Source organism: Penicillium daleae, assembly GCF_028827525.1.
Source record: "Penicillium daleae strain IBT 16125 chromosome Unknown utg000001l_segment0_segment0, whole genome shotgun sequence".
Lineage (NCBI taxonomy): Eukaryota > Fungi > Ascomycota > Eurotiomycetes > Eurotiales > Aspergillaceae > Penicillium > Penicillium daleae.
The window spans coordinates 604,232-627,925 of NW_026623149.1; the positions used below are offsets into that span (position 1 = coordinate 604,232).

Consider the following 23,694-nt stretch of genomic DNA (forward strand, 5'->3'; position numbering starts at 1 on the left):
AATAGAAAATTTCAAATAATATCCCGGCTATCTGTTGGAAAATCAGAGTGTGTCAGTATTAAAAGCAGATAACACTGCGTTTGGTCACTCTTTAAGCAATATGCCCTGCTATACTGCACAACAGCAGATGGTCTCTCCCACTTCCCACTCCGAAACTCTAATTTAAAGAAAGGAAACCGCCAGCGAGGGTGGAACATTTGCACGATGTACGAGTACTACAGTCGGTGGCTTGATATAAAGACAAAGACCAAGCTTGACAGACATATTATTCTCATAGAATAGCTTAACTAGGAGTTACTACGCGTTGTACAAAGAAGCCTTTGCGGGGTAGCACCGGTAAATGAGGGGAGAGTTCTTCGAATTGGCAGGGGCGAGCGAAGCATTTCTTATCTCCTCAGAACTCTCATCAAATGGCAAGCTAGAGACTATTAGGTTCAGCAATATATCAATGAATATACTGTTCTTGGTAGCACTGAGCGAGGAAGGAGAGATTGCTCGGATATTGAGGAGATAAACATCTTGTGTCGAGTGGAAGCATAACTGGGTAGTCGTTCTACGGCACGCTACAGTTGTAGAATTCAGTAGATATATATGGCGCGCTGTGTGCAAGAATCTTCAACCGTTTCAAATCAAGTTCGCTTTTTGAAAAAAAAAAAAATATCTCAATATTGCCCGTCATGGTTGTTTCAAATATTGGAGAGAAGGACTCTAACCTCGAGGCCTCGAAGCACCACTCCGGATCTGAGATTGATGCTGAAGTCAACGTCGGAAGCCAAACTCCAGTACTGGCAAAGAGCTTTAATCTTCTCAGCGCTTGTGCTACCGGAATCACAACTGGAAATGCATGGGCTGTGCTTGGAGGTGGAATTGTTAGTCACTTGGTCATGGTATCTTGATTTCACTCCGTTAACGTGAAAAGGTTGCGTCGTTGTATAATGGAGGGCCTCCTGGTATTCTATACGAATTGTGAGCCTCTTCAAAACATCTGAAGTAATTTATTCTTACTCTAGAGCAGTGCTGTTGTCTCCGTCTTCTATGCTCCCATCGCTGCATCCATCGCGGAGCTCGCTTCATCAATTCCAGCTTCCGGAGGAGGTAAGTGATCAAAAACTCTTTATCAACGGCTCTAGAAATTTAATTCATTTGACCCAAGTGTACCACTGGGCTTTCATCACTGCAGGTCCTCAATATGGCAGAATCTGTGGTTGGTTCGCTGGATGGCTAAACGGCCTGGCGTGGAACTTTGCTGTGGCAGGGAACTGCTCCATGACCAGCAGCATGATTGTCTATGCGTATGCATTGTACCATCCAGAGTACCAGCCTCAACGCTGGCATGTATTTGTCTGCTATTTGATTATTTCTTGGGTATGTTGTTTTATTGTGATGTTCATGCAACGAGTGCTGCCCCTGATCAGTCGGTTGGGATCGTTCTTCATTGTGGCCGGCCTCCTTGTCAACGTAATCGTCTGTGCCATAATTCCAGGCAAGAAGAATCCTGGTTACGCATCAAACGATTTTGTTTGGAAAGAATGGCAGAATACGACCGGCTATTCGAGTAATAGCTTTACATTCCTTGCTGGTATGCTTAACGGTGCCTTCGCAATCGGAGCGATTGACTGTGTTACACATATCGCGGAGGAGATTCCTCAGTGAGTACTCGGTGCATGGGATGTTCTGTCATTATCTAACAGAGCACTCTCTTTATTAGAGCATCTAAGAACATCCCCAAAGCTTTGGCTTGCCAAGTGACGATCGGGTTTGCCACTGGTTTCTGCTACCTGGTTGCTTTACTCTACGCAATCAACGACTTGCCAGCGATCATGAGCACAGAGTCCATTTGCCCGATAGGAGATATTTATTTTCAGGCGACTGGATCCAAAGCTGGAGCTGTGGGCCTTTTGGTCTGCACCATCTCCCCAATATTCTGTGCAACGATTGGCTGCTACATCACATCTGGCCGAACCATCTATACACTCGGTCGCGACGGAGCCACTCCATTTGCTCGGCAGATCGGAGCTGTCAGCTCGAAATGGCACAGTCCGTTGAGCGCAACTCTGGCTTGTGGCATTTTTGTCGCCTGTACAGGTGCCATATACGTGGGATCGTTGACGGCATTCAATGCCTTCATTGGCTCGTTCGTTTTACTGACTACGCTATCATATCTCCTTGCGATTCTGCCGCATCTTTTGACAGGCCGCAAGAGTATTCGGCCTGGGCCATTCTGGATGGGCAAGTATGGCTATTTGGTCAATACTATCGCTTGTGCCTATATTGTGGTTTCCTTCGTGATTTACTCTTTCCCGTACAGTTTGCCGACGAATGCCGAGTCCATGAATTATACAGTCGTGATCACTTGTGGCATGACCGTTTTGGTCGGCGCTTGGTGGGTCATCCATGGCAGGAAGAACTTCAAAGGGCCACATCTCGAACACATGGAATAGGAGCAGTTTGGGGAAGAGGGTTTTCATATCGGGAATTGTCCGGCATAGCGGGTCGAATGAGCGGTTGGACTGGGAGATAGCATGGATATCGATCGATGTGTGAATAAATTTGATAAGATTGTGCAAAAGCAAAGGGGACAAAGCCAATTCAGTACTATAGAAGCTATAGAAAGAAGACTCCAGAATTGATAACGACCACAGACGAAAGAGGTCTGTGCCGTGAATGGCCGCAGGGTCTCGGTCTCGCTGGCTCCTGCTTGCTTCAGGAAACCCCTTTGGCTTGGCGAAAGTCTGAGCGACCGCCAAGTATCAACCCCGCGTGGCAATTGATAACCTAGACTTCTATCAATTCATTTGTCATGGGTCCCGAAACTTTGAGCTCCGTATCTGCCCGCTATCATTGATTCCGCCCTACTCCATACAGAGATAACAATTGCCGAGATATGCAGTAATGACTCACTTACTCCCCGCAGTCTCCATCGACCCCACACTGGACCGCCTCGAGCGAAATGCAGACTCCTCTTTCATGGATGATCTCGACTGAACGAACATTTCAATATAGCGTCATAGCGTTGTCTACACCATGGAGCTCATCTAAGCCCATAAAAATCCGGAGGAAATACCAGTCTATGAAGTAGTTGACCGGCCGTCGAATCTCGCGCAATCGGCAAATCTAGTTGGAAATTGCATTCATGAGCTCGATAGCGAAAACAACCACAAAGCGTGCCCCACGCGCACGACAGGCCCGGTTGAAGTCTGTGACATTTACCGGGTAATTTTAACGGCTGAACCAAAGTGGAACTGGTTCGCTAACAGATTCTAGGTGCTGGACCTGCAGGTCTCGTAAGGTGAAGTGCGATGAACGGCAAGAGAACGGCTGCGCTGCCTGCGAAAAAGCAGGTGTGGAGTGTGAGGGCTATCAAGTCAAGTTGTGCTGGGTGACTACAAAGGATCAGAATCCTCATGGCTTTCAACGCCGAAAGATTAGACTTGGTCAGTCTGCACGCAGTCCTCAGTTATTATTTCGAGTTGCTGATACATACGATTAGATCCCTCCAGCACCTCACCTTCCATTCCTGATGAAGAAATAAATCAAATGTTATCCCATCTGGACACAGTCTCTCCATGCCTAGATACCATCACAGTAGGGCCTTTCTCGATATTTCACTCACAGCCTGCTGAAATCGACGCCGACCACTCAGAAGAATTTCTTTCAGATTTGAGATTTACAGTCAATTCAAGAAGTGTCGAAGAAGAAAATATCCATAGTGCCCTGAGTGGTCTTTGGAGTAGCAATGAAGATGATATGCTCATTGATGAAGCAGCCTTTCCTCAGGAGACTTCAGCGTCAATCATCAACCCCATGCTCGATGATGCCCTCACAGGCAACAATAATATAACTCTGGACCAGATCCAACAGGAATCAAAATATTGGGAAAGATCCACTTCTCTAGTCATCGCTGGTTTGAACCGTACCTGCGAAACCCCAGCAAATAAGATACATTTCTGTCTCACAAGATCCCTCTCACCTCAGATGGATATTAGGGGATCCTTATTCCCAGACACGAACATATCTATGCTCATGTATCATTACACGAAGCATGTTGCTGAGCTTCTGCAACCAGTTCTTCATCCAGGAAATCCATGGAGAACCACATACTTCCAATTCGCTTTGCAAGGCTGCCCTGATTTTGCTTTCAACGAGTCTCCGGGCCCGGCATTCAAAGTCTCAACCGCGATCTTTCATAGCGTTCTATCTTCAGCTGCGTTTCACCTCCGGAATGTGACGGGAGGTTCTGCAAAATTTCACAAGCTCGGCCTTCGACACCGGGCGAAATCACTCCAGGCTTTGAATTCTGCCATTCTCGATCCCTGGGATTCCAAGCTGTACACAGCATACCTAACGGCAATGCTCTCTTTGGTTACAATTGATGTGGGTATTTCAGCGTATAGAACCGTTATGCACACAGTTTGTCTAACAGATTAAACTAGACGATTACAGGAGAAGACTCGGACTTTCCAATTCACTTGAATGGCTGTCGGCAATTGACGAGTTCTGCTCAAATGGACATCGATGATCCAAGCAATCAAGTGCGTAGCATTTGCCATGTTCTGACACTCCTTGCACGAACGACTTCATCTAAGCTTCTCGTTCCGCCCCGAAAACCCGCAAATCAATTCGACGAAGCACCTTACTTCCACGTGGAAGACACGAGTATCGAATATATTTATGGAATAACCCCAACCCTTGGTAATTTGCTACAAAGGACCTGCTATTTGGCCGAATGCATCTCAACCTATCGAGGATGCGATATACCCATCGAATTCTTTGAAGCATGCGAGACTTTGAAAGTCGATATACTTACCTGGGAGATTTGTTCAGAGCAATTTCAACTGATGGGATCTGGTAATACAATGAGCGAAATAGCCCGTTGCCAAGCCCGCGCATTTCACAGTGCTGTCTTGATTTATTTCTATCGGACCGTTCTGAACGAAGATCCCAAAAGTTTAGACGACGAGGTCCGCTTTATCTTAAATAACCTCACCGATGCTGAAGATCTCAAGGATCGGTATATGGGAGGGGACAAGAGAACGGCACCCATGTCTTGGCCCGCCTTCATTGCATCCTGTGAAGCACTTGATCGACAACCATGGGTAGAATGGTGGACACGAATACAAGAGTACAAAATCGGCAACTTCAGGAGGCAGTGGATGGTTGTTCAGGAGCTTTGGGATATCATGGACAGGGACGAAAATGTCAACACCTGGAAGGATGCCCTTGAAAAGTCGGGGATTCTAGTCCTACCAATTTGATGGCGCATACTACGACCGCAGATTTGGCCAATATCTAGTCTTTGGTCAATCAATCAATCAATCAATCAATCAATCCATCAATATATTAACCTGATGCAGCCTAACTAGTGGCGTAATGGCTATGCAGGCGCTTCCTCCGGCGGAAGCAAGAGTGATGCGAACGCCAGACCCGCGCATGAAACAGTAGATACATAGGAAATCGGCGCGTTGCCATATAAAATTAACCCCCAAATCAGCCCAAAACAGTACAAAAACGCCCGCAATGTCCTCAATCAGCCCTCACATTAGCCTGCTGCTTCGTTTGCATCTCCATCGCTGCCTTCACTCTCCGTATCTAGTCTTTGGTGGCTCTTTGCTCTGGCCCAAGGGCGTTGACTGTACAAACCCGCTATATGCTGTTTATGTATAAGTATATTTTCTGGTCATAATTTCGTATTTGACAGAATCCTTAACAATCATCTCGAATGTCCACGTCCGGCCCTCAATCTTCCCTGTCACACGAACAAAAAATGTGATAAAAGCCGCACATGTTCTTAACTGGTCTGTTCAGAGGACTTTTCTCTGTCAAGAATGTCCGTATCTTTTCTTCAATGCTGAGCCGACAGTAGTGCTCCCACATGACGCGAGAACTCAACCTGGCATTCATGCTCCTGAAATAAAGTCAGCGCAATATTTAAAAAGGTAAATAGGCTGAGACTCACCCTCATTCCGCTACAGCTTTCCTCGTAGAAGACTTCATAACGAGCGGTAATACCTGGGGAAACAAGATCAAACCCACCCTTGGTGGCCGTGGTGTAGTTTCTGTATATTGCAGTAACAAGGGTTGTCATCTCAGCCATCGCAAGGCTACACAAAATTAGCAGGTAGACCTTATGTAGGCTGTTGACGGGGCGGGACTTACTGCATTCCGATACACATTCTTCCTCCACTAGAAAACGCCCAGAACCACTGCTTCATCTTCACCGAGTCGGCCGAAGATTCTAGCCAGCGATCCGGGTTGAATTTCAGTGGGTCGACAAAGACCTCGGGATTTCGGTGAAGCGTGTATGGAGCAATTGAAACTGTGGTCCCGGCTGGGATGGAGTAGCCATCAATGGTGGTGGCTGTGGGAAGTGAGCGTGGCTCAGACCCTGGTAGGGGGGCATACAGCCGAAGTGTTTCTTTGATCACTGCATCCACGTAGGGAAGCTTGTCGCAAGCATCCGTCTTTGGGATTCCATCCGCATTCAAGTCTCTTTCGGGTATGTTCTTGACCTCCTCAATCAACCTCTTTTGGAATTCAGTATTCTGCGGCCGCGAGAGGGACCAGATCAAAAACATCAATGTGTCGCTGGTGGTGTCGATCCCTGCGAGAAGATGGTCCGCACATTCGGACGCGATGTCGAGATCATCCAGCCCGCCATCCTTGCGAGAGGCATGCTGATTCCACAATCTTGCGATTAAAGACTTTTCATTAATCTTTTCATTGTCGGGCGCCGACCCAAATTTCTGGCAGGCTTTCATCGCATGGTTTCTGATGCCGGAATAGGTCGTGGGCTTCTGCATGGGGTAAAACTGACTCGTAACGCATCCCAAAATGCCATTCTGGGCATAGAGCCACTTGGTAAACCCCGGAAAATGGACCGAGTACCACGAAAGCCTGCGCCGAGAAACATCGATGATATCTTCGATAAGTTCACGATCACTCTTGGACCCCTCTAGACATGATGTTTTCCCATATTTTCCATACAGAAACTCGGTGATATTATCGATGGAAAAGTAGTGCAAGGTGGAAAATATTTCGCTCGTTGGACCGTCCTTTTCGAGGAGCTCCAAGTACAATTTGGCTTTTTGTTCCACCATCGTAGCGTTATCTCCTTTGATCATGACAGACTTTGCATAAGCGTGGGCAAATAGTTTCTTTCTTTCCCCATGTTCTTTCACCGTGGAGAACGAGAACATATTTTTTCGTCCATACGCCTCGAACATTTTGTAAAAGCCGGTTCTTTGGAACCCACTCCCAGCGCCATAGATCGTCCGGAGCGCCGAAATGCTGTTGAACGACACTTCATTGGGACCAATGCGGACAACGGGACCGTATTCCACATGAATGGAGTGGATTTTGCGGGTTCGAGTGCCTTTGTAGTCCTCATACGCAAGTTTCGCCCCAGTCCAGGCGAATAATCGAGGGCCTGGGATTCTAGACAGGGGGCTGAAAAAAACCAAAAAACAAAGGTGATGAATGAAGGCTGCAATGACGCAAGCAGCGATCGCGCCGACCGCGAGAGACATGATTTTTTTCTATACTTTCGTGACTTTTGAGGGTTTGGGTTAACTGGACAATGATGAGTGAAATATCTTGGAGGGTTGGTCACTAGATCTTAATTAAGAGACATTCTGGTTTAATACTCTTTGCCTGTAGCAGGTGAGGGGTCCAGCGAAGCTCCACTCGATGAACCTCTGGAAAGGAAGGCAAAAAAAGCAGGGCTCTGGCAAGGAAAGCGCCAGCGAAATCTTCGTCGTAAGTTTAGTGGTTGAACCCCACCCCCGCCACGGTGGAAAGCAATCGGCTTCTCAAAGAGAGCCGATTTCCGGCCCTCCGCTAAATCTTGTAAGGTAGACAGTCAGCCGCTGTTCCTTTGATTTGGAGCTTGGTGAATCAACTTGTGCCAAGATAAGGCATTCACAGTGTACCTTCGATGTTTAATTCTCTTTACGGACTACTCACTGCTGGAAAATTTCGCGAAATCAAAAAGCAGCGTTCAACTCATTTCCCTCTCAAGTCGAACAGTTGTGAAGTACCTCGAAGGGAAATAAAGCCAGCAATGAGGAACGTCTCGAGCATCCCAATTCATTGACCAAGCACATGGGCCTAGTCTGCTTTGGAAGCACAATGAAACCACAAGATCAAGTTCATTTTTCTTCTCTCCTTTCCTGTGGCTAAGGCACTGATCCTGTCTGAAACAACTTTGTCTTCAGAGTTCACAATCATGTCTCTCAATGGTGGACTCCTAGAAGGGTTGAGATAGCTCGCCATTCTTTGTTTGTGACTTCTGTGCTGCTTCAAATCAAACCAGTGAATGCTTAAATTCTTGCCCTACGCCTTCCTTCTAGACGGCCTTGAAAACTGCATATCAAGCTACAACGGGACCTTTTTATCGACAAGTCTATCTTTGAACTCTTGCTACCTGTACCTCCTCCAAGTCTCAATTGAGAATTCATTTGATTATGTCTGAAAGCAAGAGAGTTCGTGTACAGCCCGATCGCGCCGCTGCGCGAGCGAAGAGAATAAGGAATCTCGCTGAAGAGTTTTCCCCAGCGCCTTTCAAACGATATCCTCCTTTTAATCCTCCCATCACTGACTACAAGAAAGTGCCTGGGGGCTGGAATGGAGAGGACGAAGACATCGATGAAAAGTGGGGTTTACCTCGGTCTTCGCACACAATTTTGCTAATGCGGTATATAGAGATGTTGCGAGAGTCATTCAGCGCTGTCATGACAGAATCCATGATGGCATCATGCCACAGTGGTGGGAAAAGAAACTAGCGGTGTACCAAGGAATCCAAAACAAAGTCGATTCAGTGAAAGCATCAGAGAATCCAAAGATGAGCTTGGAGGCTGCGATGCGTGTGGAGAATCTTGAGGTCATCAAGGAACACCTCGAGACCGAGGGAGATCCATTTACTCAGCTCGTCAATGTCACCGCACTGATAGATGGCTATAGAAATGGCACACTGGTTTGGCAGGACATGAAGGTCTCTTACTGGTCGGCTGGAAAGTGCATGGCTGGGCCCATGAAATTCGATATGACCTTCGAAGATGTCAAAAGGTACAACGCACAATGCGGTGGAAAGTCATTCTGGGTTGAAGGTGTAAGCCTTGTTTCATGAGGTTCTATTAAGACCGATTTCGAGTATCTTTCTGACACAGATCCAAGTTAAATGGGCCTGGGGCCGTTCCCATGCTTGCGTACAATAACCCTGCATGGAAATGTGAGATCCGTCCTATGCGGATGCTCCTTCATCAACATGAGGTGAGATCTCTCAGCATATATGATGTGTTTGTACTTGATACTAATTTTAGTGAATAGATTGATACCCACTTCAGGGTTCCTGGCGCTGGCAGTCCAGTCTCGAATGCTCCCTTTTCCCACTTTTCCTCGCATCGCAAGTTCTTAGACGACACAGGGTCCTCTATGCCTATCATATACCAGGATGACGTGCAGCGAATTACGGCCTACGCTGGAGGCTCAAAGCCTCCATTCTTGTGCTATATCAACTCATTGAATGCCGGTCGAAATACTGCCGTTGATCCGACCTGCCTGATTGAGTACAACATCAGATCAACACTCCCAGGGCATGGATGGATGCTGCCTGCTGGTAAATGGGTCACAGTACAAACCATCATGAAACAGCATGATTTTGATCCGGCGCAAGACTACCGACTGAGCGGAATGTGGATGCGACGTATCCTGTATACTGCAACGGCCCCTGATAATCTTGGCTTGTTTTATATGACTGAGTCCTTGACGACGCTGAAAGCCTCTCTGCCGGAATCAGACGTGCGGAATGCAGTCCCGCAACCATTTTACGGGCCATCGGATCCAGGTGTCTCGAGCATTGGGCCTACAATCTACGTTAAAGGCATGTTGGACGTTCCACCATGAGCTTTGCGAGTTGGTGCTCCAGAGCTAAGGATATTACATCCCCATCAACTCCCTCACCATCTGTCAGAAATGGAGGAGGTGGAGACAGAGTCAAATGTGACGAGACTGTCTGATTTCTTATTGTCTCTTGCTTTCTTATCTTTGGCGTCTTCTCATTGTTGAATCACTTTTACCCAGAAGATTGAAGGGCCCACAACAAGCACATCTTGAAGGCTCTGCTCAATCATTATGTTTATTCTGATGTTGAAAATATACTTGCTTGCTTAGTGATTGAACCCAAACTGTCATGTTCTTACATTTATGCTATTCCTCCTTCGCGTTATGTCGATTTCGGAAGCCCAATATACCTCTGTTCACAGAAATAATTTGTCGGCATTTTGTTAGATACCCTTGTTTGTGGTGGTAACAGTAATGCTAGGTAAATCTCTTCCGAAAGACCTTTTTCCCCTCACTGAATCTAAAGTAGGATTATGCTAAGAAGTGCCTTCAAAAGTTCCGACTATCAAAAGTGCGTACCTCAGGGGTAATGGGTGAAACAGAAACGTAAGCCGTATGATAAACATAAGCAACATTGGACATTTCCCGATGACAAAAAGGCAAAAGAAAGGTAAATGTGTCTGTGAGGAGAACTTGGTAAATTAGCAACCGCCAGCGAGCGAAGGATGCGGGGTACCTGTGGAGATCGACTCCAATTGTGAAGCGGCAGTGTGTTGTGTTGGTATATTTGAGTACGTATATAATGATGATACTCATTAAATATTTCTTATAAGGCGACATGTGCAATCGGCTTCTCGTCGATGACAGTCAGCTCAAGAGAAGCCACTTGCCAAGTCTCGATAACTTAAGAATTCGTCACTACACAATGTCATCCAATTACCGCCGTCTGTCACAATCGTACGCATCGACCAGAGTATCCTTGCGATGGTTGCCTGAACCGCCATTTGAAAACACTGAAACACTCGTTCTAACCGTGGGAGAGTGGTACGTCGACTTGAGAGTTGACAAAGGATCCGGTGCTCTTGACTGGGCAATCGCTGGCGAATGCACTGTGAAGGATGTCAACCCTCGTATGTATCGCTTGCTTTTATTCAGGCTCTCTTATTCAGTATGTTTGATTAATTGTTTTGATAGGGCGCATTGTCTTCACACACACAATTGACTCGCATGGCAACTTCAATGTGAGCGACCCATGTCCCTTCATACCCCTTCCCAACGGATATGACTTGGAGACTGGCGCGATGCCCCGCCCTGATTTATCGGGGAATCCAGTTACCGAGTACGAGGAATTATGGAGATATCTTTCGAAGGATGAGATTGGCATGGACGCAGTCGAGAGTCCCACTGCGTGGATCCTGGAATCCGAGGACGATTGCCCGAGCCACCATTTGCAGCAAGGATTCAAAACTTTCCTGGCTCGTATAGAGGGAAGGTACTTGGCTTTACAACAGACACGGCCTCGGGCAACGGATCAGATGAGCGGCTCGGAGAGAAAGCGGAAGATTGTCGGTGGTGAAGTGAGTGCCAAATCAGAAGAGTTCGTTGATGGTCGTTGGAGAGCGAAGTACGCTCTGGGACCCAACCATTCTGATCTTCCGTCAATCACCTGTGACTTTGACGCCCTTGATCAGCATTCATGGGGGTTCCCGGAGAAGAAGGTTAATGTGAGAGGCTGTAAATACGTAGTTCGGGCTTTCGAGGTCTCCGGGAAACTATTTTACCCCACACAACCGGCCAAAGTGTGAACTTTAGAGTGCCTAGAACTTCGGCTATCAATCCAAATTGCAATACACCATGAAGATTTATAACTAGTTATTAACTACCAGATGGGGTTGAATGACTAAGACCTTCTGGTGTAACTAACTAACTAACTAATTTTCGTAACGAGTGTCAGCCTCCGGTACCATATAATTCAAATGCCCACATTCAGCCCCAGAGGTATCGATTGGAAGTATTGAATTCAACTCAATAGAAGAAAGAATAGAAAATAGATTGAATAATCGGTCAACGTCATACAAGCAAGAAATTCCTCGTATCTACATGGACAACGTGAAACGCTAGGGTAATGGACCGAACTGAGAGAGGTATCACAGAATTAAGTTTACTGAATTATGGCCAATTCTGCCCATCAAGAATAGAAGAAAAAAAGGGACGATGGACTGGAATGTGCAGCACGAAGAGCAACGTATCAACATGTGCAAATGACAATGCACATATCACCCGTCACCAGTATATGCTGTCTTCGTCTGCTACGCAGGACTAATTATATCCTTAGATCTGCATGGCAACGGCGCAGAGAGCGCCGAAGACAACAGCAACCCCAGACAGGGTAGCACGGCCGGCCGCGTTGAACACAGGACTGGCAGAAGGGGTGCTAGCGCTTCCACTAGAGCCGGAGCCGGCGCCAGAAGCACCAGTGGGAACAGGGGAAGGCACATAGCGGATGGAGGAGGCCTTGCCACCGGGGGCACCGGCGGAACCAGAAGGGCAGATGGTGGTGGTGCTTTGAACAGTCACGGTGACAGTGGCAGGGCGCGAAGCGGTGGGGCGTCCAACGGAGGAAGATGGGCCGGCAGAGACACCAGAGGGTCCAGAGCTAGGACCGGTAACACCAGAGACAGCGGGGGAAGAAGAGGAAGAACCGGAAACAGAAGGAGAGGTACCGACGGCAGTGGTGGTGACAGAGCCGGTTGGGACGCTGGAGGAGATAGTAGAGGACTCGACAACGGTGAGGGTCGAGGTGGAGCAGTCCTGGCAATCGACCTCTCCCAGGACAGCAAGGCACACGTTGATCGGGATGTTGATCAGACCGCTGCCAGTGTCGGAGTGCTGGTTGCAGTGAGCCTCACCAAGGACAGCCAGGCAGATGTTGATGGGAACGTTGATCAGGGAACCACCATCGCTGCTGGAGGTAGAGGCCTGGTCACACTTGGCCTTTCCAAGGGCAGCAAGGCAGGCATTGACTGGGACGTTGATCAGACCGTTTGTGGTGCTCTGCTGCTTGCACTTGGCATCACCAAGGATGGCGGCGCAGAGGCCAACGGGAACACTGATCAGGCTCTCGCTGGCGTAGACGCCCTGCGGAAGATCATATTAGCTTCGGGCCATATTCAATGATGAGAGGATCCAGCCATTCTTGTGACTTACAGAGGCAGAAGCCGCCAGAGCGACGAGGGAAGTGAAAATAGACTGCTTCATTGTGTTCGGAAGAAACGTAAATATACGTGGATTGTCAAAAAGAGTGTGTCGTGATGAACGAATGGACGCTGAGAACAGCAAAAAAAGTGACTAGAAGGCTAACGAGAGAATGAAGCTGCTGGAGAAATCGGAAGAGAGACCTGGGAAGGCTAATGTTAATGTACTTCTCGTCTATGGAGTAGGGCCAAGAGCCTTACGGACAACATGTGCCGAGTCAGCAAGGACAGCGTCTTTGGACCGCAGTGTTGCAGCCCCCGACGACGAGAAGAGGAGTCAAATCCAATGTCGATCTGCATTTCCAAACGGTCAGCAAGCAGGAAAAGGGTGAGACAGCGAGACCAGACCGGTCTATTCAACCCCATAACTAAATTATGATTGGCCGTTTCTTGATGCTCACAAGATTTGGTTGACCAGTTCTGCTATGATCTCAACTGGGGAGGAGAAGGCCTTGAAAGTTAACAGACTTGATACCCCATAGTCGAACTCAAAGTGTACGGTAAGCCCCGCTACTGGTCCACTAGCTGCAAATATACTTGGCCTGATTCTCATGCTTCTCCACTAGCGTACCACACCCGGCCCCATATCGAATTTTTGCGCTCGTGACATTGTCGATCAGGGGTGAAATACCCGAAGGGCTCAAGTTTGCCTCGCTTTCGATGTACGTCCTTGATTATAGACCTCATGTTCCTGACTGGCGTTCTAGTTTATTTTGAGGTCCCAAGTGTAAGCTGATTTCAGTAGTCCGTATATTTAGTGATAAAACTGATCTTACCACTTTTCTTTCCCCATTTTTGTCATTAGACACCCCTTCGCTCGCAGAAGATGACCTCTCACTTGCCATGACCAGTCAAATGAAGAAAGCCTCCACCGTGGCTCAGTGCGCGTCCGAGGACTAATGCAAAGCAGCGAGCCATTATTATTGGTCTTCTTACCCCTTTCTTTCCAAGGCGAAAAGCATGAAAAATTGGAATGCGCGCTATGTCCCATCTACAGGATGTTGGCTCAATTATTGCACAAACAACATAAATAATTGAAAGCGACCCATATTCAGGGTAAGTTGGTGGCTTGCAAGCCACTGAACTAGACACTGCGAACTCATGTGGGCCTCGGCTTCCTGGCTGAAGATGCACATCTGTAGTACAGAAGTACTACCCCACACCCACCACAAATCCCTTTAGCTGTCAAAACTCGCCGCGGTCCGACAGTCAAACTTTGCATCTCGACGACTCGCGAATTCCTAGACACCTAGCGCATGGCTTCGGTTATAAAGATATTCTCGCGTGCATATGCCGCCGTTGCCATCCTTCACTCCTCCGGTCAGCTCGGTTGGTAACCTAGCAGGGCTGGTCGCCATAGATATGGCCATTGCAGAGTGTATGAGGGCATGCATGCATTTAAGATTCGAGCAGGAGTATGCGTTCTCGACAGCTGATAGAGGCGATACCTTGGCGCTACAGCCTCCTTCGTATTACTCCACTCAGGGGCGATAACGATTCAAAGGTAGATATTGTAAAGACCACGATTTGATTGATTTAATACCACTCCTTCAACCAAGTCTTTTCAAGCTTTGGCCGAATCAATAAATTTCTCGAGTATCGGGGGAGAACTACCTTGGAAACCGAGATTCATAGCCCCATTCTTAATTTAGCTACAGCTAATAATTTGGGTTATTTGCTTGATATGTACGTAGTATGTAGGTCCATTATTCATATCCTGTGGGACGGTGGGGCTTTCGTAAGTGTAAGATTGAAAGGCACCGGGATGTCGGTGAGCAATGTCTTTAGACCTGTCAGCTCTACACGACTCGTAACCTTCCTGACGCGTCGCTGGTCGCGACACTCACATTTATCATCACGTTATTTACTGCGAGATATTCATAAATGCTCTAGAAAGCAGCAAAGGATTGCTTTGCTCAAATATTTGGTTGGATATCTAAGGCTGGATGCCAGTATGGTGCGCGAGATACAGTAATCCCCCGAGGTGATACTCTTTGCCTTATTTGGGCCGCAAGGGGCGTCTGACCTCGGCTGCGTATGCAACAGCAAAAGTCCGTAATTGAACGCGGTCGCGAGTGGAGGTCTAATGGCAAGACAAATCATTGCATTTGGCATCTCGAGAAGATTGGGAACAGAAGTTGCAGAATAGAGACGTTAACAAAAACATCACAATCCTTCCAGGATGGTAAAAAAGTGGGAAAAAACCTACAACAGCCATACGGCTATGCTCACCTAGCGCCCACCGTTCGGCCGTGGGGCGGCTCGCCGCTTTTCGCAGTCGGCCTTTGGGCGGGTTCAGGCGACTTCAGGCGGCAGTTCACCCACCTGAATATGCTTCACCCAGAGGGGTGAAGCCCTACCCTATAATGTGCATTTGTACATTTTGATCAAGTGAATGATTTCGTGATGTGGGAGCAGACACTATGTTATTGTCTTTCATACAGTTACTGCCGGTCAACCTCGTCCTTCCACTTCACTCCTACCCCTCTGCCGTTTCCCTCTTGCTTCAAGCCGATGGTAATAATGACGAAAAAGGCTTACTGCTACCCACCGCTTCCACTTATAGGTACGCTACTACTTCGTCATCACAACTTCTTCGTTACATTTCGAATATACTACAAAATCAGCCAATTTAACTACGTAATATACCTAGAGCTCCTAATTTTGATACGGATCGCTTAGCAGAAGCCTCTTAAGTAGTTCTGGTATAAAAGAAACCTAATATTTCTAAGATTACGCGTCAATTTAACCTGTCTTGTATCTCCCTTACTAGTCGCGTTAAAGACGCTAAATTACCTAATATACCAATACTATCTATATAAAAGATGTGGAGTTGAGAGCAGGTTCGGGGGCTCTCTAAGAAACAGTCTTGTAACAAATTGACTTGGTTGCTTTCTACCTTACCTGTCAATAGGCCCTCTACCCTGCTAGTAGAATCTATCTTCACATTTGGAATATTTACTGCCCCATTAGAGAAGATATAGCCAAGAATTGCTAGACGGTTCTAGAGGCCACGGTACATCTATATCCTAGTGTCAGCTACGATCGGGATCAGTTCAGGTCACCAAAAAACAGCAAACATAGAGGCTAGGAGAGAGGGAAGTTTAGCCGAGGGGGCGAAGAGTAAAGTGGCAAGGGCTTTGTTCCAACGAGTCTCAACAAAATAAACAAAAATAAAAACATACAACAGCCAGGATTCGCATGTGGTCACCCACCATACTACTAACTGGCCGGCGTGTGGCTTAAGTACGGCTGAGCGGACGGGAAGCCCTGTTCTCCACACCCTATGGTCGTATGTGCCTTAAATTCTCTGAAAACAAAATACGTGGTATCTAAAATGCTGAATCCTTAAAGAATATGTTTCGTTGAGTCCTTTTTTTTGAGCCTCGAATGTGGTTTGGTTATCAATTAGTTCTTATTGAATATGTCACAACTGGTTTAATTTAAGGATACTTACATTCTGCTTCGGTAGGGTCAGGTTTATGGACAGCAGCTGTGTGAACACCGTCTGGACAGAACGAGAATATATATAGTCCGCGCATAGACACCACTGGTATCCATGGATGCACGTCCTTTATGTTAAGCAGAAAAAAAAATCGCTCTAATATAGGTATCAGTTACGAAGACAGGTCAGAGTACTGATTGAATCCCCCATTGCTATATTCCTCTGCAGTGAATTGACAGGGCTCCTCTACTACATAGTGGATCTGCCAGCGTTTGCGAATGTGCTTCATTCCATTCTTCAACTGAAAAAAATGACCCAGGGGGGGGGGGGGGGGAGCAAAAGGTAAAGTCTGGTACACATGATCTATGTATATGGTGATATAATTACAAAACTGCCTTTTTGACTAGAAGACAATGGCCGTAGCCCTCCGGATGCAGTCAGGTGCTTGGGTTACACTACTCAGCCGAGGCTCCTCGCCTAAGAAAGCCATCTCTTCAAGCCACAATTTTGTAAACTCCCAGGAAGAACTTTGGTAGCGTAGCAGGCCTTTTGAGAATCTTGCCGTTTTATCCAGAGTTTTATTTCCACCCCGACTTTGCCTCGTAGAAAACCCCAACGACGAACATAGAGAGAAAAAAATGGACTCAATACTCTTCCATAAACGGCTTCCTTGTAAGATGACCGAACCTAGACAATGAACTTCCAGATAGCTTATGTCATCATTGAATCCAGTGGCCAGTGTGGAATCTATGAGATGATATAATGGGAATAAGATATAACTAAACGGATGTCAATTTCGGAAGTGACAGTTACCTGCAGGAAAAATCGCAAGGTATGAGGATTCCCTCGGGCCGTCAGGGTGTGTACTCAAGCGAGATTGTTAGAAGTGGAAATTCCTACATGAAAATAAGTAGCCGATTGGAATTTACTTCGAGCCCGGGGATACGACTGAACATTGCGTGGACAGTGGCATTGTTTGCCTTAGTAGTATAGATGTGATACCGTGTTACGTCATGTCCTAAATTAAGCTCCGGAATGTGGTAACAATAGATTGTGGAGTAGTAGTAGTACTTCTTGAATGAAATTAACCTCCCTCGTTGGTTATCATCGTTATGTGACACTGCTTTTCTGCTCCCAAGCTGAAAATTTCTGCTACTCCTGTCTATCCGTCCGACACGCACAACAGAAGCAAAGTGTTACCCTCCAAAAAAGAGACATACAGGTCAACAACCAATTTTCTTACATACATAGAGCAAATTCATCATTGATGAACCTGAAAGGGGTCATTTTCGGCTTTTCCGGTGGATATATAACAGCTTGGATTCCCGCCATCATTGCTCAACTAAGAAACTACAACAGCCACTCACAGAACCAGTCCTTGAAAATCATGAAACTCCAATCACTGTCTTATACCTTGTGGGTGGGACCTCTTTTGATGTCAACTGCTGCTCTTTCTACACCCATTGGCCCCCAAAAGTCGACTCAGCATCAAGCGATTGCTGAATTAAGTGGAGCTGGGTGGAAGAGACTATTCGAGTCTTTGAACAGTACAGAAACAGACGAAAACTTAGATCCTATTGTTATCCAATGTGTATTGCAGTACTTCGTACTGGGATCATCCTGCGGTGAGTTCCGCACTTCATCCAGAATCCTAATTGCCAGATCAGACGCTTATTGAATCATGCATCGCAGTGGCTACTGTTTGCACTATAGCACCTTCCGAGCTTCATTTCTTATGCCCTTAGCTTGACCCCCTGTATGTTAGATTCTGAGGTTGAAATTAACTAGGTTATCTAACTCAATGCTTCAATTTGGCCAGTTTGCGTACAGCCCAATAATATATCTCCGTGATTAACTCTCGATCAATCATTGTAAGGTCTGTTAGACATGCCCTAAACCCACTAGCTCAATTCAACGGGAGGCGAGCATCCATATCTACCAACCAGAGACATAGGAACTGCTTCTACAGTAAGCAAGGAAGTTGGGATGAGACCAATAAAAGTAAAAAATAGCTTACTACACCGAGAAAGAGAGTACAGTCTTACCCAATGCCGTAATAGTATCACATGCTATGGTTTTCGCATTATTCATTTGACTTTGAAGTCGTCGTGGAACACACGGCATCCCAAGTTTATAGATTCTCAATTTGAGAATATCCAGAGGATATAGTGATGACAAACTGGGATGCCGCTCTGCGAAGGATTCTTCACTCCACCCCTGATATTATGTCTACATAGTGGACAATTCTCAGAAATAATAGACAGAATCCATTTGACTCTCGTAATCGTGAAACGGGTTTAACCACCGATAAATTCTGTCCTCCGTCGTAGGGTATACAGTGTAACGCGCTCATGGAAGGCTTACCCCAAAAGAATGATATCAATCACGATCGAAATAAAATTAAACAATCCAGGCTGAAGATATAAAGCTCTATGAAAGCCCTTGGTCTCTTCCTTCTTCAGAAAAGCGCACAATACTGAGATCTTCAGCTATTCAAAGCACTATTATCTACCGATTTTCAAGGCGACCAGCTGAATCTAATCAAGATGAAGGCCCAAGTTATATTCGGTGCTTTGTTCCCTTTCTTCCTTTACGTCAACGCCGCTTCCAACGATCAAAGTGTGAAGACTTTGAGACTAAGCGGAGCGGAACTTAAAGATCTGGCGGATCTGGTCAAAAGTCATGGCCTTGCGGACCGACTTGCCGCGGATCAAAGCATTTCCTGCAGCGTGAATTACACCCTGGCACTAAGTAATATCATCTGAGGATCCTTCTATATTGCCAATTGACTAATCAATTCTAGGTGCTGGACCTCCATACACTCTGAATCTTACATCTCTTGACCTCTCAGCCTGCGTGTTCTCCCCTTAACCTTCAGCCAGTGTCTGAAGCCATCGATTTCGACAAGACATATGAAACATGCCTGGAAGTCGATGGCTGAGCTAGGTATTAATTATGCTTATCGGTAGTATGATGATTGATGAAAAATCCTGATTATTTTGCCGTGAGCAGAAGAAATGATAATGGTGTTTCTTAAATTCTAGATTCAGTAAACAGGGAAAGAAAGACACGTAGACACGTACTTGGGACAGCCCGGGATGAATTTCGGATAATTCAGTCATCTGGACGTTCGGAAGGTTTCCTTGCTTTGATATAGGCTTCATTTTCCATTTAAAACTTCTATATCTTATGTCCAATATAGCTTTGCACTGTTAGCCTCGATATTTAGCTATTTGGTTACTCTGAGGGGGTTCAGGGCGCTAAGGGTCATCAAAGAGTGGAAGTATTTCATGGATAACCTAGGACTTGGATCACTACTTAAACTTATTTTTGTGAGCTTTGAGTACATACGACCATAGGGTGTGGAGAACAGGGCTTCCCGTCCGCTCAGCCGTACTTAAGCCACACGCCGGCCAGTTAGTAGTATGGTGGGTGACCACATGCGAATCCTGGCTGTTGTATGTTTTTTGCTTTTGTTCTTCTGTATTTTCTTTCTTGATACCCAATTGGTCTGAAATAATTGAGAGACGATATGATTCAGAAATCTGCGTTACCCTAGCGCTCCCGAGGCGACCAGTTGGTGATCCTGGCTGCGGGGAATAGGCCTGGACCATCAAATGGCCAGAACCTAGTTAGCAAGGTGTACTCCGTACAGATGCCGTGAAGGCAGTCCAGCAGACATCCAACGAACAAGTTGAATTTTGGTGGACCAAGGCAATAATATTCTCTTTGTGTGTTTCCGAGTGTCATCCTGACTACAGAATTTCTTTGCTATATAGCGATATCTCCGACCAAAGGGCATTAAACACTGAATTGAGAGAATTCGCTCACTGCCATCTAGTATAGATGTTTGGTGGGGCGATAGATCACAGTCTGACCTTAAGGTGCCGTAATTCCGGTAAGATGACAACATCGCCGAGCCGCCAAGCCCCTTGGTAATGCAAAACGCCATACTGCTGTTGCACTCCCACTATCGGCTTTAATGATAAAATCTAAGAAAAAGTGATCGGGATCTTCTATAGCTGGAGGGGTTCTAGCCCCTGAAAGATGTGGTGAATTTGACAACTTTAAGTTGAGTGGCTAAGAAAACTTGAAATCACATAATAGCAGAAAGACAAGCGAATCTGAGAGCTGAACATCCAGCGCAGGAGTTCACAACTTCTAATGGTTTCCTCGGCACGGTCTATATAAGAAGGCGCTTCAGAATGTCCAGGGAACATTAAAGACCTCCCCAAGCGTAGAAACTACAGTAATTGAAGAACACGTGGGGAATGTAAATCAACCAAGAGAGAACTGAGTCTATTTTATAATCTATAAACTTTTTAAATGAAAAAATGCCTGAAAGAATATCCACAGTACAACAAAGGGGAGCAAAACAGACCCTTGATGACTGCTGGCAATGTTTGAAGCCCGCATCGATCTTACTGTCACCTCTCTGTATTGATCCTGACCATATGTTGCGTTGAGTGTGACTGCGGCCGAGGTCGTATTATCTTCCAGACGAATCCATGTTTCTATCTCCTTCTCCATGGCTTCCTGGTTTAGAAGTATCTGGCGTCCACCGCGAAGTGCATCACCATATCCTCCATAGCCAGTGTGTCGACCGTAGCACATATTGAGACCATTGCCAGTAAGATTCTGATCGACAATGCTGCCATTCCATTTGAAACACCTGTACAGGTTAGAACAGAAAAAGAAAAAGATCAAGTGCCCGTTCATACCAGTCATTATCGTGATCATGGCCACTGAACGTTGCTATCAATCCGGGAGTATCGAGAAGAGCTCGCATAAACTGACTGTCCTGCCCGGAGTACTCAGTGTCGCCGGACCCTTGTGACACCACAACTTCGCCGTTGATACCAGGCGTAGTTCGGCGGTTAACGCCGTCGTCTTGATATCTGAGCATGGCATGTGCAGGGATATGGTAAAAGGAAAGCGAAGGAATGACTTTGCCATATTTTGCAGTCAAATTCGCATTTTGATTCGTAAACCATTCTCTCACCTATTTTCATTATCAGACATTGGGTTTCGAATGCCAAAACCATGGTATTTGGCAAGGGGCAATAGTCACACCGCTGTATTCACCCAGTCACCTCTCGCACCAGAAAGGTCATTTCTGACTCTGTTTGTTGCATAATGACCTCCTCTGGAATCAAAGAACCACAAAATCAGCGCAGGGGCTTCATCTGATCCTTGATGTGGATACACCGGCAAGTAGTAATTCGTAATCCCAGAGTTAGGTGATGATAGCATGCTTGTTGTCAGGCTGTTTCGATATTTTATCTCGTGGTTGTATATGTCCAGCATCGGGTCCAAATTGACATTGCTGTCATGATTACCATAAGTTGATGCCCATGGTAGGTCCTTGTCCACTACAGGTTTCACAACTTCATGGAGATATTGGCCTGGATTTGAGCCATTCACAGCTTCGCCGGATATCAAGTCTCCATTCAGAACTACCAACTGTGGACTTTCACTTGTCAGTACCTCTGACATGACATTCTGCGTCTTTAAATCAAGTGTTGCACCTGACGCGAGTCAGTAAAACTTGTTTCACGAAGTCGCACGATATTTAGAGGTTGAATACTTTCGGCAAAGTGGAGATCACTGAAGACTGAGATCTGGAAGGTGCCATTACTGGTAAACCGAAGCCGTGGGCTGTCTTGTCGGCTGGCGAGGGCAAGCTTCATGATATGCTGAGTCCCGTCCTTGAATAGCATGTCGAAGAAATTACAATGGATGCAATTGCTTCCATACATCTTATATGAGATAAGCTCTATACATAAAATTTCGAATTCGAAGCTAAGTCATCAACGTCATGATGTTTCGTTACCTACGAGTTCTGGGCATTTGTCTGGGCATTTGCCAAAATGGAAGTTTGACGTAGCATATCGCCGGAATTGGACGGGCTGAGATCACCATGACCCCCGCCCGGTCAGCATCCGAGTGCGGTATTGCGGTGATAAGATCCCGGAGATCGACTAAGTTAGCCGGAGCCATGAATTCAGATATCGAACAGTAGTTACTGTGGTTAGAACTTAGTGGGCTTTCTGCTGACATACCTAATTTTTGGATACGAATAATTTACTAACTAGTTAACTATGATCTACAATTTTTAATAATCCCTTTTTCAATTTTGCGCTCATTTTGCTGTTTTCTGCAGATCTTGTGTGTTCAGTGATTTTGGTATGAGCGGGCCGGTCGGAGGTTTCAACGCCCACATCGGTAATGAAACATTATACCGAATCCTCGCTTTGCCTGCCCTAATGAACTTATTATATTCTCGACTTGGAAAGATGCATCTCTGACCTCATAGGAGTCGATTCTTTGCTATTACCCCTTATTTTCGCCAATAATCGTATTACTGGGTTGCATATCGCCCGATCCGGAAGTTGTATAGTCTGTCTGGTAGTCAGCATATCGCCCCATTTGGAAGTTGTAGTCTGCCTAGCAGTCATATAGTTCGGATTCCTTACGGTGCCATCTCGTTATACATCGCGCTCAATGGGAAAGTTCAAATGCTTTACAAGCTCTTCAATGTAGTTTACTAATCTTTCTCCGTTTGGTCATTGCCTATTCATCTACCTCTCTTTCTCAATGCATCTTCTAAGCTAATTTCGCCCTATTTGACCTCAAAATCCCAAAAAATTCTTTTTTTGACATGTATGAAGACTGGTGTTAGCAGCCTGCGGCTCAATTGATACATAATGGTAGTAGTCACATAGAGATCCTCAAGTTTCCGTTGCACAGCATCCGAGAAACTCTTAAACATTGCGAACAATCGCATTCAGGCATCGCAAAGTGGAGGCGATCCCAAATTTCCTTCAATTTGTTTCGTGACCTCTCAATTTTGGCATTCATCAACGGCGCTATCGATTGCCACATCGTGTTGATTACTTGCGTCTCTCGATCCATGTGCTCTGCATATAGATCCACGTTTTCCTGCTTACTCAGGGTGAGTCTGCCGATGTGCTGAGCAATCATTCTCAGGATCTCTGCAACTTCACGAGGGGAGAATACACGCCCGGTTCTCAGTGTATCGATTGAGTCCAGTATTGTGTGGGTGATTACTTGACACTTTAACAAGAAGCAGAAGCTTGGGCGTTCAGCTTCTCCTATGATCCGGAATCGGTCAAAATCAACTTCGAAGCCATGCAG

At 46.2% G+C, this 23,694-nt stretch overlaps 7 protein-coding genes across 7 annotated transcripts; 4 read left to right on the forward strand and 3 right to left on the reverse strand.

The window, feature by feature from the left end:
- Nucleotides 1-677: 677 nt before the first annotated feature.
- N7458_000192 (uncharacterized protein) lies at nt 678-2,441 on the forward strand (the record flags this gene model as incomplete). Its single annotated transcript, XM_056903586.1, has 4 exons — nt 678-869; nt 1,011-1,095; nt 1,154-1,649; nt 1,709-2,441. 4 exons carry the CDS (start codon nt 678-680, stop codon nt 2,439-2,441), a joined length of 1,506 nt encoding a protein of 501 aa, XP_056771353.1.
- A 692-nt stretch (nt 2,442-3,133) lies between these two features.
- On the forward strand, nt 3,134-5,255 carry N7458_000193 (Zn(II)2Cys6 transcription factor; the record flags this gene model as incomplete). Its single annotated transcript, XM_056903587.1, has 4 exons — nt 3,134-3,213; nt 3,265-3,456; nt 3,501-4,374; nt 4,434-5,255. The coding sequence occupies 4 exons, from the start codon at nt 3,134-3,136 to the stop codon at nt 5,253-5,255; spliced, it is 1,968 nt and encodes a 655-aa protein (XP_056771354.1).
- Nucleotides 5,256-5,872: 617 nt separating this feature from the next.
- N7458_000194 (cytochrome P450) lies at nt 5,873-7,535 on the reverse strand (the record flags this gene model as incomplete). Its single annotated transcript, XM_056903588.1, has 3 exons — nt 5,873-5,905; nt 5,957-6,101; nt 6,157-7,535. Coding segments are annotated over 3 exons (1,557 nt in total), but the record flags the coding sequence as incomplete, so codon positions are not given.
- Nucleotides 7,536-8,462: 927 nt separating this feature from the next.
- On the forward strand, nt 8,463-9,900 carry N7458_000195 (uncharacterized protein; the record flags this gene model as incomplete). Its single annotated transcript, XM_056903589.1, has 4 exons — nt 8,463-8,650; nt 8,701-9,106; nt 9,172-9,267; nt 9,325-9,900. 4 exons carry the CDS (start codon nt 8,463-8,465, stop codon nt 9,898-9,900), a joined length of 1,266 nt encoding a protein of 421 aa, XP_056771356.1.
- Nucleotides 9,901-10,762: 862 nt separating this feature from the next.
- Nucleotides 10,763-11,642, forward strand: N7458_000196 (uncharacterized protein; the record flags this gene model as incomplete). Its single annotated transcript, XM_056903590.1, has 2 exons — nt 10,763-10,967; nt 11,032-11,642. The coding sequence occupies 2 exons, from the start codon at nt 10,763-10,765 to the stop codon at nt 11,640-11,642; spliced, it is 816 nt and encodes a 271-aa protein (XP_056771357.1).
- A 526-nt stretch (nt 11,643-12,168) lies between these two features.
- N7458_000197 (uncharacterized protein) lies at nt 12,169-13,095 on the reverse strand (the record flags this gene model as incomplete). The annotated part of the gene is made up of 2 exons (XM_056903591.1): nt 12,169-12,975; nt 13,045-13,095. The coding sequence occupies 2 exons, from the start codon at nt 13,093-13,095 to the stop codon at nt 12,169-12,171; spliced, it is 858 nt and encodes a 285-aa protein (XP_056771358.1).
- A 7,752-nt stretch (nt 13,096-20,847) lies between these two features.
- Nucleotides 20,848-22,256, reverse strand: N7458_000198 (metallophosphoesterase family protein; the record flags this gene model as incomplete). Its single annotated transcript, XM_056903592.1, has 4 exons — nt 20,848-21,208; nt 21,258-21,538; nt 21,610-22,064; nt 22,124-22,256. The coding sequence occupies 4 exons, from the start codon at nt 22,254-22,256 to the stop codon at nt 20,848-20,850; spliced, it is 1,230 nt and encodes a 409-aa protein (XP_056771359.1).
- Nucleotides 22,257-23,694: the final 1,438 nt, after the last annotated feature.